This window comes from Equus przewalskii, chromosome 19, assembly GCF_037783145.1.
Source record: "Equus przewalskii isolate Varuska chromosome 19, EquPr2, whole genome shotgun sequence".
NCBI lineage: Eukaryota > Metazoa > Chordata > Mammalia > Perissodactyla > Equidae > Equus > Equus przewalskii.
Window position 1 is genome coordinate 61,904,583 of NC_091849.1, and position 14,590 is coordinate 61,919,172.

Here is a 14,590-nt window from a genome sequence, read left to right on the forward strand (position 1 = left end):
AATTCAAAAGTTTGAAGTTTTAAACCCTATGCAGTATATATTTTTTTAACTTGACAATTTATTTCTTGGAATGAAGTCCCAGAAAATAGATGGAAAAAATACTCCTGCCCAGAATAAAAGGACTCAGACTAGATGGGATATCTGAAAAAATAGGAGATCTATATTTTATTTTTTCCTGAAATATTTAATTGAGTGCCAACAATTTAAGAACCATACAAAAATTCCATTTCTGAAGATTACTGCCTGCATAAAGCAGGGCTGTAGTCAGAAATGCAGAGGTCAAGTTAGTGATACACAAAATCAAACTCAGATTTACTTTTAGCTGCCTCTTGCATCAGTTTTCATGCTAGAATTCTGGCATCCCACCTCAGGTGTTTCTCCAGCTATTTCACCCCACATTCAATTTAAGTAAATTTTCTCTTAATGAACATGAATTAATTAGTGGGGAAATATTGCTGTATTTCCAAGAGTACATTCAGTTCATACAGAAGATCATGTTCCTGGAAAACATGCTCTAAGTGAAATGATTGGTCAAATTGAACGTTTTAATATGCAAACATTGTTATAATATGATCTCAGACTTTTTAATCAAAGGCTAAATGCTAACTTTTTAAAGAAAAAAATCATTAGAACATAGCATAGAACTTTGTGTTTTCAGTGCTTAGGTCTAGTTATTAGCAAATTTTCATTTACCTGCTTAGTCTGCCTTCCTTTGCTTGGTCTCGTTGGCACCAGGTTTGCCAACTGTAGCCCTGAGGAGCGTGATTCCATTCAGCGTCCTCCAGACAATGTGTATTTTCCTACATAAGAGAAGACATTGATTCCAATGTCAAAGGACTCAGGAAAACTAATCTTTTTTTTCGTATGTCCAGCTGTACTTATTTCAGGGAAATGTACAGTAATAAAAAGGAGGTGAGGAGCCAGCCCGGTGGTGTAGTAAATTTGCATGTTCCACTTCCACAGCCTGCGGTTTGCATGTTCCATTCCTGGGCTTGGACCTACACAGTGCTCATCAAGCCATGCTGTGGTGGTAACCCGCATACGAAATAGGGGAAGATTGGCACAGATGTCAGCTCAGGGATAATCTTCCTCACCAAAGAAAATTAAAATTAAAAAATAAATAAATAAAAAGGAAGTTAAATGAAATCCTTCAATTAGTTTTTCAGAAAGCCACCAGCTGGCCCTAAATCACTAATTTTTTCCAAAACCTTCTCAAAAATGTTACTTTGAATTCTGGAAAGGGTACTCTGGATTGCTCTGTAAAGTTGAAGACATGCTATGTCTTACAATACATAATGCAATGCAATACAATACAATACAATACAATACAAGCAATAACATGGCAACGATGTATCAGCAGCAATGTTAGATGTTGCCCTGCTTGATATTACACAGACTCATTCATTTGCCCATACACAGACTCATTCATTTGCCCGTCTGCAGGTTGAATGTATCACAGGAAAGGCCCTTTGATGGATAAACCTGTAATAGAAAGTATATGCCTCAGAAACAAGGTTTGAAAGTTTTATGGAAACCATGGGAAACATTGATTGTAATTTTCTTTCCATAATGGGCTAAAATATTGATTGGAAGCCAAAGGAGAAGCTTTTTATTCCTTCCTTGTGCTGAGACTGAGAGGAAAGAAGGAGAGCAAGAAGTTCAGGACGGGACTGGCCCTGTGGCCCAGGGGTTAAGTTCTTGCGCTCTGGTTCGGTAGCCTGGAGTTTCGCCGGTTCGGATCCTGGGGGCGGACATGGCACCACTCATTAGGCCATGCTGAGGTGGCGTCCCACACAGTACAACCAGAGGGACCTACAACTAGAATATACAACTATGTACTGGGGGGCTTTGGGGAGGAGAAGAAAAAAAAAAAAAAAGAATTGGCAACAGATGTTAAAAAAAGTTCAGGAAAAGCAACTAATGCCTGCCCTCCAGTAATTCTAGGCAGGCGTTTGTGTGGTAGCTGGAAGGCAGTTTGCCCCGAAGCTGCATGGGGCGTGAAAGGTTTGACCCTGCGATTGAGGGAGCGTAAAGAAAGACTCGTTCTGTTCACGTTAAAATTAGGTTTGGGAGAAAGTGCTGATAGAAACAGTATCATTCACTAATCAAATAAAATTTTGCTCTTTGAGACTATTTTCTTCTTTAATTTTTATGCTGCTTAATAAATTGTTTTCTTTTTTTTTTTAAGATAGAGACAAAAACAAATAGGCTAATTTATCCTTCAGGGACTGGAAAAATGACAAATGATTTTAAATGATTATAAGTTTCTAAGTAGGTTATCTGTGATAACTTCTAGAAAATCAGTGAGAAGTAGATAAATGGGTTTCTGAATACCAAAGTTACAAACTTTCAGTTTCGAAAGAGTCCGCTCAAAATCTCCAAATCTCCCACAGCTTGGTGTGTTGCGTGGAGCTGACTCATTTCCTGTGAGAGTAATCAGTAGTGTCTGCTAGTTATCTTGGGGTTTAGAATTATGTTTACAAAACAAATTCTTAGGCAGGAAAGAGCGGGGACCAATTAGCACTGGCCATAGGAAAACATAACATTTTATTTACAATAATCGTGAAAGCTGTGTCCACTAGAGAGTGAAACAGTCTTCATATCATAGCTTTAGAGATTTTTGGTACCCATTAACAGCGTTTCTGACCTAGCCCGAGGTGGGACTTTAAAAGTGCCAGTGTGTGGAGCACATACTGCATGGGAGTGGGCTGTGAACAAAGAAAAAGAGAAAGAGGTGCTGTCACTACTTTTTTTTTTCCAAAAAGTATTTTTGGCATGTACACTGTATCAGTGTGCTTTACTGGATTACACGCCACATCTCGTTATCGTGTGTCACTTGTAATATGATAGAAAACATTATATTGGACCAACCGATGAAAATAATTCTGCTCCTATGGACAAGTGGACATACTTCTGTGATGAGTAACAGAAGCTCAATTTGCACAGAATGTTCCCTGGTGTCAAATACTTAATGTGCTTATACTCTCACTTTACCAGATGAAATGGGAAGTTTCTAATACATTTGTGGGATGCCTGAGGTCTCGAACTATAACAATTTTTTAAAGTCACAGAAATATATTTATTACGTAGATGAGTATGTTGCATTTCATTGATGCTTCAACACAATTACATTCAGCAGCAAAGTTTTGCTTTTAGTGTTTAGTGTGTTCCGTGATGATGATGGTTATACTGTGGAATACATAGATAATTTAAGAACAGCCTTCATCTTTAAAATAGTATGTGTGCATGTACACCTCCAGCAAAAATGACGAAAACTTTCCAAAATGTGTTTGTTAATAAAATAATAAAAATCTCTTTAGATTTAGACAGAATATATTGTTGCTATTTTAAATTTTGAAGAATTGATTTTTTCTTTACATATTTGAATTTTATTTAAAAGTTCTGAGAAATGATATCTAACTTCATTCTAGGTAATGCTTAAAAAACTGTTGTCTTACGAATGAATTATAAATGTTTGCTAGAAATAAAGGAGGCCCATAGAATTGTCAATTATTTTGAGCTGTCTAAATCTGGAAACTCAGAAGCTTAAGTCAATTCCTATAAGTAGCTAAGTTCCTAAGACTCCACTGAGAATATGCACACCCTCCCAGGAGTATTTCCTTCTAGTGGGTGTGCTGTTTACAAACCAGGCTTGTCAAAGCGATGACCTGTGAAGTACAGTAGTGGAAACCAATGAGCATCTGCTGAAAACCTTTCTCTCCAAGATAGGAACCAGATGAACTAAAAATTCTCCTAAGTAATTGTTTCGAGGAAAATGGCATTAAGTCTTCAAAATTGATTTAAAGGCAACCAACAGACATGAGCAAGAAAGTCAGCATGCTCATATATATATATATTATATGCATATATATTCACTTTTTAGATAAGGTCACTTATAGCCAGAATTAAATCTTTTCCATAAGACAGTGTAGGGAGGTGGTTAGGGCACAGAGCTGAAGTGAGTGAGTTTGAACAATACCAGCTCTATCTCCTATCTGTAATAAGGTGGTTATAATAGTATCTACCCAATAGGTTTGTTGTAAGAACAGTGCCTGCCCATAAAAAGCCTAAGTCAGACTTTAACATTGCCCAGGGGTTTGAAAAAGAGAAAATGCAGTAGGGTACTACATAGCATGTGGGGCACCATGGGCCGTGGAGTTAGACAGCCCTCAACTCAAATCCCAGGTAATGCTACTGGTTGGGTGGGCAACCTTGAGCCTGTTACTGAACCTCTCAGAGCGTCCGTTTCCTTATTCTTAAGTTGAAGTCCTAAAGCTGCAGGTGTGGGAGGACGGGGTCAGCAGGAAGCCCTGCGCCTGACTGACATTCGGCACAGCGAGTTCTTAAAGACTGCAAAAATGTCTTTATTCGTTTGTTTTTTATGGATAATAAAATTTATTCTGTGTGCTTCTTTTAGGGTGAAAATGGTTTACATGGAGCTCCAGGCTTACCTGGTCAAAAGGTAAAGAGGTTTTGAATGTTTCACATACATTAAGAATTTTAACATCTTGAAAATTGAATTCGCACATAATATGGTGAAGATTCAGAAAATGTATTTAATGAAACTGAATTCCCTAAAAGACTCTTTAGAAAGCCACTAACCAGTCTTTCCAAAGAGAACCCCTGGAAGCAATCCCTTCCCAAAGGGACCACTCAAGGAGGGGGCTCCGTCCGAGAGCTTGGGCAAGGTGCTTCTCCAGAGAAGTCAGCAGCCGTACTTCCGGGGGCCGTGGGAGTGCACAGAGCTGCTCTGGAAATGTTTTCTCTGCCATGAATCAGAGTCTAAATTGAAGAATGGAATGGTTTTTACTCTCTTTGACTGTATATTGTTATTTCTTGTTTATCCTTCTTTTAATCCCAGATTGGGTTAAACATAACAGTTATAATGACAGAAAATATTGAATGTTGCAGAGATGGTACAACTAATCTCTTCCAAAAATATCTTTCTTTCAGAATGACTAATTCATAATAAATAAGGATTTGTACAGTGACTAGGTTGCTTCTTTCTGTGCCTAGTGTCTTTGTCTTTACCAAGGGGAACTTCGTCTGTACCCTTTTACTGTCCAAGGGCGGCCTTCTCCTCCTGGGAAGGAGTGTGACTGTATGTGGCAGCATTGCTGGAAACACAGAGACTGGTCTACTCGTTTCCTGGAGGGCTGGGGAGCCACTTCAGGTGGGGCCAGCTGTCACCATACCACCCAGATAATCCCCCCACAGGGGAGAGCTTTATGATGCAAGATTAGATGCCTGCCAGAGGCAAGCGTGTCATATCCATGCTCTGGAGAAGTTTTACAGGTCTTAACAACAAGATGCCAGAAGTTACTATTGCTTCCAGGTTTTTCTCTGTAGCTAAAAATTACCATGAAAAAAGATATGCACTTATATATAGTTACAGCTTTTGAAAATACTTCCTTTACTTGGCTTGATAAAGATAATAAGATGGAACTGGCAGTGATGAAATGGCAAGCTTCTGAATGTTTTCACAGCAATTCTAGACAAAACCCATTGACACAGGATGTGCTGCATCTGCGAGTCGAGTTGCAAGCCAAGGGATGTGCAGATTTATCTGCTGGGAAATAGCTTTGGACTTTCCAGCAGCTGTTTGTGGTGGCTGCATCATGCTGACATTGTGGCTGATGTACTGGGGGCGTTTAGCAGCTTCAATATCAGCTCGAATTAACAGATCAGTTAAAGCCTATATTTTAGGAAAAACGGTAGGAAAAAAGACCATGCATTCAGTGGCAAATATACCCAAATACTAACCTATTTTCTTTCCTGGTAGCTTTTTTGAGGGTAGATGAAGCAGAAATAATTATTTAATCATGTGTGTGTGTACATATACGCATACACATGTATTTGATTATATACATTATATATGATATATGCACAAAGACTCTGCATATAGTAAAAAGCTGGCATTTTTTTCTAACATATGAATTTTAATTATATTAAGCGTCCCCTTGTTGAAGCATTACAGGAAAACCTAGAGATAAGGCACCCTTCCCCCGTCTCAGTGCACTCAGGGAATGTTGACCCAGGGTTCCTTTTGGGCGGAGGAGTGAGTATGCCCCATCCCCCACACTCACCTGCTGACTATGTTGTCGCGAGCGCCTGACATATGTTTGGTGTTCAATGAATATTTGTTGACTGTATGAATGAAACATCAGTACTATAAGTATCTGTACAGAATTAAGTGGGAAAATAAGCTTATCAAATCAGAGACAGTTTAGTTGAAGAACAGAGAACTTAAACCTTTTGGAATAAATATGGTGCTTGAGAGCCAGTCCGCTTTCTGTGACTGAGCGGCGGGAGATCTGGGTGGTGAGGGGCATGGTGCTGGTGTCAGAGCTGGAGCCAGAACCCTGGGGTTCCAGCCTGAACTCGTTCATCACACAGCTCTCGCTGGAACGGTGTTCTACAGAAGTCAGCCTGAGAGGGTGTTCCTACTGGATCTGGTGAAATAAATAGGAATAGGAATAATGACAATAATGGCTAACTTAGTCTATGCCAGGCACTGTCTCGATGCCTTCAACTCTCAAAACACCTATGAGAAAGATGCTGTATACAGAGGAATTCAGGTTGATGAAGACTGAATTGCATTGGAAGTAGTGATGTCGCTTGTACCCTAGAAAGTTGTTCCTTTAGTATTTAGGAATATATAAATTTTATGTAACTTAATACTGGTTTGGAGTTTACATATTAGAAATGGTTTTTATTTATAACTACTGATTTTTTCATTATTGGAAACATCATTATTATTATTAATAACGTGTGAAAAGTTGTGTGCCTATCTCTTTACATCTCATATTCCTCTTCCACAGGGAGAGCAAGGTTTAGAAGGCAGCAAAGGAGCAATCGGTGAAAAGGTAAATATTTCTCTTTACATACACGTCTGTAAAAATAAATTGTGTTCTTGAAAATATTTTGAGGTGGAATATCTAACTTGTTTTATGCTTTCCACATAAGCAATTTAATAAATTTGTAGAAATAATTTAAAATATCTGCTTCACTTAAGGTAGACAATATCTTGATGATTGTCAGAAATATTTCAAAATTTGATTGAATGGTAGTTATATCTAGATATTTCTAGTTAAATACATTCCATTGATATATAAATGATTCGAACATTTATTGAGCATTATGGTTTTGTGTTATAACATCATTGATACACTGTTTCCAAGTCTTTAAATAAATGCTGTGTTTGTATGTACACCTGGTGTATCAGTGGAATTTTTCCCGAGGAAACAAATAAAAAGAACTAACTGTAAATTGTCAGGGTCCAATAGAAAAGAGATGGCACACTCAGAATAGTTTGAAAGAGCTTAATAAAGGGATGGTTTGAAAGATAGAGGCAAGAAGTAGGGAAGACCACAAGGACTGTGCAATATCCCAGATCTAGTTATAGTGAATGCCTTCAGCCCCGCAGGGTTACTGGTTACCAGTCTCAGAGGCAGAGACTGAATGCTGTGTGGAGAGGGCTGCAGACTGGAGCGAGAGAAGCAGTTAAGGCAATGTTCAAGCAACCATTGTTTTACAAATTGTCAGCTTTCTGCTGAAAGTACAGAGAATAGAAGTGCCTCAGCATCCAAAATTTCCTGCCAGACAATCATTTGAACCCTTCTGCAATTCATAAGTCTAGTTTTACTTTTAAATAGAACAAACAGAGTATCATTCCTTTGTTTCTTGAAATGTCCTGTAATTGGAGGGCGAGAGGGGGGCGGGAAGGGGAGGGAGCATCTCCAATTAGACTGTGGTGCCTGCAGTTAGTCTGGGCAGTGATCATTGAGTATTTATAGACACAATGAGCATCTATTATAATTATCAGACAGATTACATGTGTTGTAAGCTACTTGCCAATTACTTTTTCTCATAAAACTGTGAGGGAGAAAAAAGGAGAGCCGTATAGCAATCATATAATTGAGGAGAACTCCATCAAGTGATGTCTACTTTTTGAAAGTGGATCTCTCTTTTTAGGAATCTCTTGAATATTTTTGCTTTAGAATAACAGTCATCACAAGGCCATGCCTTTAAATAAATGCTTTATTTACGCCTATTCCTGTTTTATTAATGGGACTTTACCTGTAGAAATAAGTGAGAGTAAGCAAGGAAAACAGATATATTTCTCTGTAACTTCAAGTCACCATCTCACTAATATCTCAGTGGTTATTTTGATATTTTATATATATAGTTGATATTGCTCGGTAATAAATATATTTTCACAGGTGTAGGGGAGGAAGACATTTCCTCTACCCACTCTGGGTCCTTCTGGCCAGGCTATGAATTAAATTGACATGAGACAGAATAACAGGAGAAAATCAAACAAAGCTTTATAACATGTCTACATGAGAGAGACTCAGGAAAACTGAGCAACTCACCAAAATGGCAGAGGCTCTCGTCTTAAATACCCTCCTCAGCTAAAGACAAAGGAGGATGTTGAGGGGGTTGGTCTGGGATTTCAGAGGGGAGGAAGGCAATTTACGTGGACACGGAAATGTGAATGGGCCAACTACAGACAATGTGACCTGGGAGACACATTTCACCTGACCTTACAGTCATCTTAAGGTATTAGCTCCTTCCTGGAGCAGGCCATTCTGTTTTAAATTCTTTTAGGCCATTGCAGGGGAGAGGGTTATGTCAAAGTTTCTTTCAGAGTCTTTTTTTCTTAAAATTAATCAAGCCAAAGAGACACTTTTCAGGGTGGCCCATTCTGATCCCCCACACAGGCTGTGAGATATAGAAAAACGTTCAGTATATTTGGCTTCAAAGATTTTCCTTCTAATTCCTCATATCTATTAACTGTTGCCTTCAAATAGTCAATTTTAATGTAAGGTGAAAATATTTATGGAGAATGATTGAGATATCAGGAAGAAATAAAGCATCAAATAGTAGACAGTCTTGAGAATTACAATTCAAATGGTTTATAGTCAAATGTAATATTGACATAATAACCTTTGTGTTAAAAAAAAATCTTCTGGCTTTGATGATTACTTACCATATATCAAATATTTGGGGTTTTTCAGTGTTACATGCTGTGTATTCTGATCTATGACCATGTGTATTTTTCCATAAGATAAATAATTGAGGTCATCTTTTTGTTTCTAGATTAGACACTTTTTGTTTCTAGATTAGAGTTAAACAGGAAAAGTACATGTAGCACTCACTTTTGTGTGACACCAGCATGAGATCTTGGACTGCATAGAACATAATTTTTTCCTGAACAAGACAATGTAATTGGAATGTCAATTCTTTGTGGAAAACTGGGTACTTAATTACAATAAGACCTACCTTTCTTCTTTAGTTACCTTTTTGTGGCCTTCACTGTCTTTAAAATTTGACTGTTTCAAGTGACACATTCACTAGTTGCAAAATAAAATAATTCAGGCGTTGTTCAGAGTTGTCATATCTACCAAGGGCATATGGCTACTGATCAACAAAGGAAGTTGATCAACTGTCAAAGAGAAAATACTATGTGATAATTTTCAGGTGATATATGGCTAGAAAACTAGCATTTAGGCCAGCTTAGCTCTTAGACCAGACTGACCAAGTGGTTCCTCAAATGTCAGACATGCTGTCCTTAGTCCAGAGAAGAACCCATGAAACCTGAACAAGGATAGGGGTCCTCATTTGAAGGTGTATTCCTGATCTATAGCAATGTAGGCCAGAAACTCATCTATTACCTGAGCAAACACAGTCCAGCGAAGTCAGTCCTGAGATGAAAATTACTTGAAGGGGTCATTTGTTCTCTCAAAAATTAGATACTTAGCTGGCAGGACTCTCCCAGAAGACAGCTATTTTCAGGTGTACCATGCTCTGGTTTATCCTTTAGATGACAGGAATGCCCCCATCCCAGTGCTCCATTCCTGGCGGGCAGAGTCAGGCGAGCATCACTCCAACAGCATCTCTCATGAGGCCGGAGGGAGGAGGGCTCCATTCTGGCTCCTCTGTTTCTATAGTAGTGGCCTTAAATATCCCTTCCTCGGGGGATTTTCCTCAGTTCCTCCAGCGTTACTGTCCTAGTAGTGAACAAAATGGAGAGTCCACTCTTGAGGTGACAGTTGTCTCCAAACCGTCAGCCTTCTGAGCGATGGGGCAGCCAAACCGTTGTTATACGACCAAGTGTACAAGCATGAACTGAACTCTGAACGTCACACATCACCTTAGATGGAGGCCATCTAGCAGGAGTTCATTGAGGTGACCTTCGCTCCTGAACCCTGAGCCCAGGTTTTACTTTAGCTCTTTGTGAAAAAGGAATGTTACTTGGTTACATTTATGAAAAGCAGCAGAAAAGAGAAAAGCAAATGTAAGCATCTGCTTGGTTATAGCATCCGTTCTTTTTAAGTAATCGCTTCAAATCATGTAATTCAGTTTGCTTTTAAAATTGCCAGTCTTTTATGTTGTCATTCACGCCCTGACTAATTTAAAAATTAATTTCCTCGGCATTAAACTTGATTCTGCTGAACTCTATTGTTAAATATCATTTGATTGTGAGAGAGAAACATCCAGTGGCAACTGCTACTCATGCCACACTTTTCCTGACATTTTTCCTACATTTTCTAGCTGAAAGGAGGTCAGTTTTGGTCCATTCAAGAGTGACATTTAAGTTAACATGGGCACATGCGGTAGTGAATCCTGACAAGGGTCTAAGAGGTTTCAGCTAGTGTGGAACTTTTCCATTTGGGGAATTAAAATGATTTGGCCTCTTGAAGATCTCTTAAGTTTAGTGAAAAGAAAAAAGAACAATAAAATGAGTCCTTCTTCATGAACCACACAGCTCAAGGAGGTGTGGACAGTGCCAACGCTTGATGAATTCTGTAGCCGAGAGTTCACGGTTAAGCAGGTTCTGACTAATGCTTGTTTACACTTATGGGCGTTACCTACTGTGATCTTCATTACTGATCTTTTCTTCCACTCTGAGTTAGACTAATAACAATAAGCGCTACCACAAAACTAACAAATACACTTGGATCCTGCTTTAATTCCTCTCGTAAAACTCTAGAAAACTGGTTGTTGTAAGGTTCCACTGACTTGTGATTCTTGTTGTCTTGTTAAGAGTGTTTTCTGGGTCTTGAAATGACATATAAGATCTTTAAAGCAGAAAATTATATTAGATATTGATTACTCTGGTTTTATAGCTGTTGCAAATATTTTTACCTGACAGATCCACTGGAAAAACATCCCCCTAATACCTATTCTTATTTGACTAATTTAACCACATATTATTGTAGAATTCTGTATAAAATGTGATATTTAAATGAATAAATTGTTAAAATGTTTATTATAACTTAGGTTAGAGTGCAAGTATACTTTATTACTCCAGTACTTTCTGGGGTTATTTATAATGAAGCCATGCATCCAGTCCTTTGTGCTTCTTCCATAAGCAATCAACACCAGGTGACTTTCCAGTGACATAATTCAGATTTTCATGGGCCAGCCTGAAGTAAAATCTGTTTAGGCTCAGTGTTGACCTCACATGTGGTGGGCAGCCTTCGCCTTTGCTGGTCACTCTGGAAGATGTGGGAGGAGGAAAGAGAAAGGTCCTTACCCATCCATTTCATCGCTTCATCATTCATTTTGGTTTCTAGTCAAGTGCACGTTGAAGAGCAGCACTGAATCCATTTCCTGTTATTCTGTTGCTTTTTGTTTTCAGTTTTAAATATGTGTCAGCATCTGTGACGTATCCTACACAGTCCTGATACATAAATTCTAGGCTGATGAGCCTGATGTGAAATTTATTCAGTACTATTTTATTGATTTCTCATAGATTGATTTAAATTTCATGCTTAATTCATAACAAAGTTAGAAGTTGTCTATTTTTATACTAGTACCACAAATGATTTCAGCTGCCAGTAAATAACTAAAATATTGACTTCTAGCATTAAATATCATGAGATTATAGTCAATCAGGCAATCAATAGTAATCGTGTACTACTAGGAACAACAACTATGGCTTCAAATAATTCAAGACGTTTTACACTGGAAAATATTTTCACTTTACATTAGTCAGTTTTTCATTCTATTGTTGTTATGGTAATTGCACATGAACTAGAGTTGAGAGTGAAAGTAGCTGTGATATTTGGGCCATTTAAAATTTGCTAGAGAATGAGAAAAAGCCCAAGTGGGTAAGTCTCTACAATATGCATAAACTATTCTTCAGAACATTCTGAAGGCAGCATCTAGGTCATTCAGCAGGAAATGGATTTCCAGTTTCTGAAGTACGACTCCAAAGAGAGCCGAGACTTGACAGTTCCTTGTGGAACTGATGGCGACCGAGGATGGAATAAATGGATTCTCGTATTCCTGTGTCCCAGTTCCAATCCAGCTGTGCCTCGCCAGCTGTGAGAATCTGGACGTGCTCCTTCTCTCTTCACTGCAGTCTCATTTTCCATAAAATAAAGATAATTTCTACCTCATGGTATTGTTGTAGGAGTTAAATAATAAGTACCTCATAAGTGAAAGGTGCTCAATAAATGTTAATATCCCCAACAGCCAAAATATGAAAAATATTTAAAATATTGATTATTTCAAGAAAAATAGATTAGATATAATTATTTCTAATTTTTTTGTTTGCCTAGTAATAATTCTTAATTTTCCTTCTAAATAAGTAAACAAGAGACAAGAAGATATATTAGTTAGCTGCTGGTGTGTAATAAATCACCCCAAAACTTAGTGGCTTAAAACAACATTCATCTATTAGCTCATGATTCTGTGGCTTAGCAATTTAGACTGGACTTGGTTCAGGATTCTTTGGTCTCAGCTGATCTTGTCCGAGTTGGCTCATGTATCTCTTCTCAGCTGACGCCTTGGCTGAGGGTGGCTAGTCTAGGTTGGACTCAGATAGGCAACATGTGTACTCTAAATACTCTCTCATCCTCCAGCAATTGTCCTGGTGTTGTTCTCAAGGGAAAGGCAGGGGTCCAAAGAGAGCAAGCAGAAGCCTATGAGGCCTCTCGAGGCCCCCAGCTCGAAACTAGCTGCCATCTCCTCTGCCATGTTAGGTTGGCCAAAGCAAGTTGAAACCCAGCCCAGGTTGAAGGGTGGGAGATAGATGCCACCTCTTCATGCTATATGCTGCAGGGTCCCATTGCCGGGGGGATGGATAGGTGGCAGGGTGAAAAATGGGGCCATTTCTGTAACAAACTGAACACAAATGATATGAAATTTTCTCATTTTAATAAAATAAACTCTACTTCAGGGTAAAAAGGTTGAATAAATTTAGTAACTTCTCTTCTTTCTTCTCCTTCTCCCATGACCTGCAGTATAATTCTGAAAGTTATGTTTACATAGTAGGACTTGGAGACTGTCAAAAGATTTTTTCATATTTGAAAGCAGAGATGCTTTATTTTTAATAGGAAAATATTATAGAAAAATGAGCTTCTTAATTAGAATGGGAATAGAGAAATACAGTGCATCAAATAATTAAACCAAGAAGTGATTTAGTATTTTTACGTAGTTTCATGTGCTTATTAATTTTAGCTAAAGTAAAACTGAGACCAGAACAACTGGAAAAAGCAGGCCAGAGTTGAAATGTATTTTTAGGATTTCACTATTAAAGCTTTCTTGGCAATTATGCCTAGTATTCAAAACTAATGCAAGAATGTTAAACATTGTTATTACAAATATAGCGCTTTCCCACCAGCGCTCTAAAACAACTGTCGACGTGGCACTTTACTTCCTATGGGCTCTCTGTTGGTTCACCGTGTAGAATTCTACAGACATCAGTGTGTTATACAGTTGTTTCATTTACCCTGGTAACACGTAAAACTTCTACAGCTTTTGAGAAGGACTTACTTGTTTGATTTGACAGCTGACTTGAAAAATGAACAGAACAGGTGGAGTAAAATAATAACTGTGATTTCAAAAATCACAGCAATTTATCTGTGCCCAATACCAATTGGCATGGGAGTAACCATGCCAACTTTCAATTAGCTGTGGTGTCAGGCAATTGGGAAGTGTAATGGCAATCCCACAGCCGAGCTGGAGGCTTAACGTTAGTCTTTGCTGATTGGGTGTCATTTTCTGAATTCTTTCCAGTGCTGGTGAATAACTACATTATATGAAATATGTTTAACCCTCTGTTGCTGCATTTTTAATAGCAGTTATAGAAAAGCTAAAATAGTTGAAAAAGAGAGAGAGACATGGAAAAGAGGAAAATAGCCATCGAGGTCTGTAATACTTCATAGTCTATTTAATTTGAATATGAAATAGTCTTTTAAAGTATTATTTTTAATGATCACATAATATTTCACTATATGGATATATAATATTTTATGTGACCATTTCCTTGTTGTTAGAAATTTAAGTCTTTCCTATTTGTTTTTGTTTCTCTTTTTTTAAATTTGTTTTAGTTAGTACGCATAAGGCAGAATTATCATACTTTGGCAAGCATCTTTAAACACATCTCTTGTTCTTCCTTTAAACTAGATTCCTAGAATTAGGATTATTGGGTTGATGACTATGGAAATTTTTAAGATTCTTGATACATATACTCAAATTACTTTCCCCAAAGTCTTTTATTTGAAATCAGTTTACACATTCACAAGTAGTGGTTGCATCCTTTTCTACTCTCATTAGCTTTGAGTGTTACACTTTT

The 14,590-nt window shown here is 38.0% G+C and overlaps 1 protein-coding gene across 4 annotated transcripts in view; it reads left to right on the forward strand.

Moving 5' to 3' along the window:
* The window catches only part of COL19A1 (collagen type XIX alpha 1 chain), a 312,844-nt gene that overhangs the window by 81,638 nt on the left and 216,616 nt on the right, over window positions 1–14,590 (forward strand). For all 4 annotated transcript variants that reach the window (XM_070584878.1, XM_070584877.1, XM_070584876.1 and 1 more), the window contains 2 exons: window positions 4,418–4,462; window positions 6,822–6,866. In XM_070584878.1, the coding sequence (XP_070440979.1) occupies window positions 4,418–4,462; window positions 6,822–6,866 (90 nt within the window). The remainder of the gene's footprint in view (window positions 1–4,417; window positions 4,463–6,821; window positions 6,867–14,590) is intronic.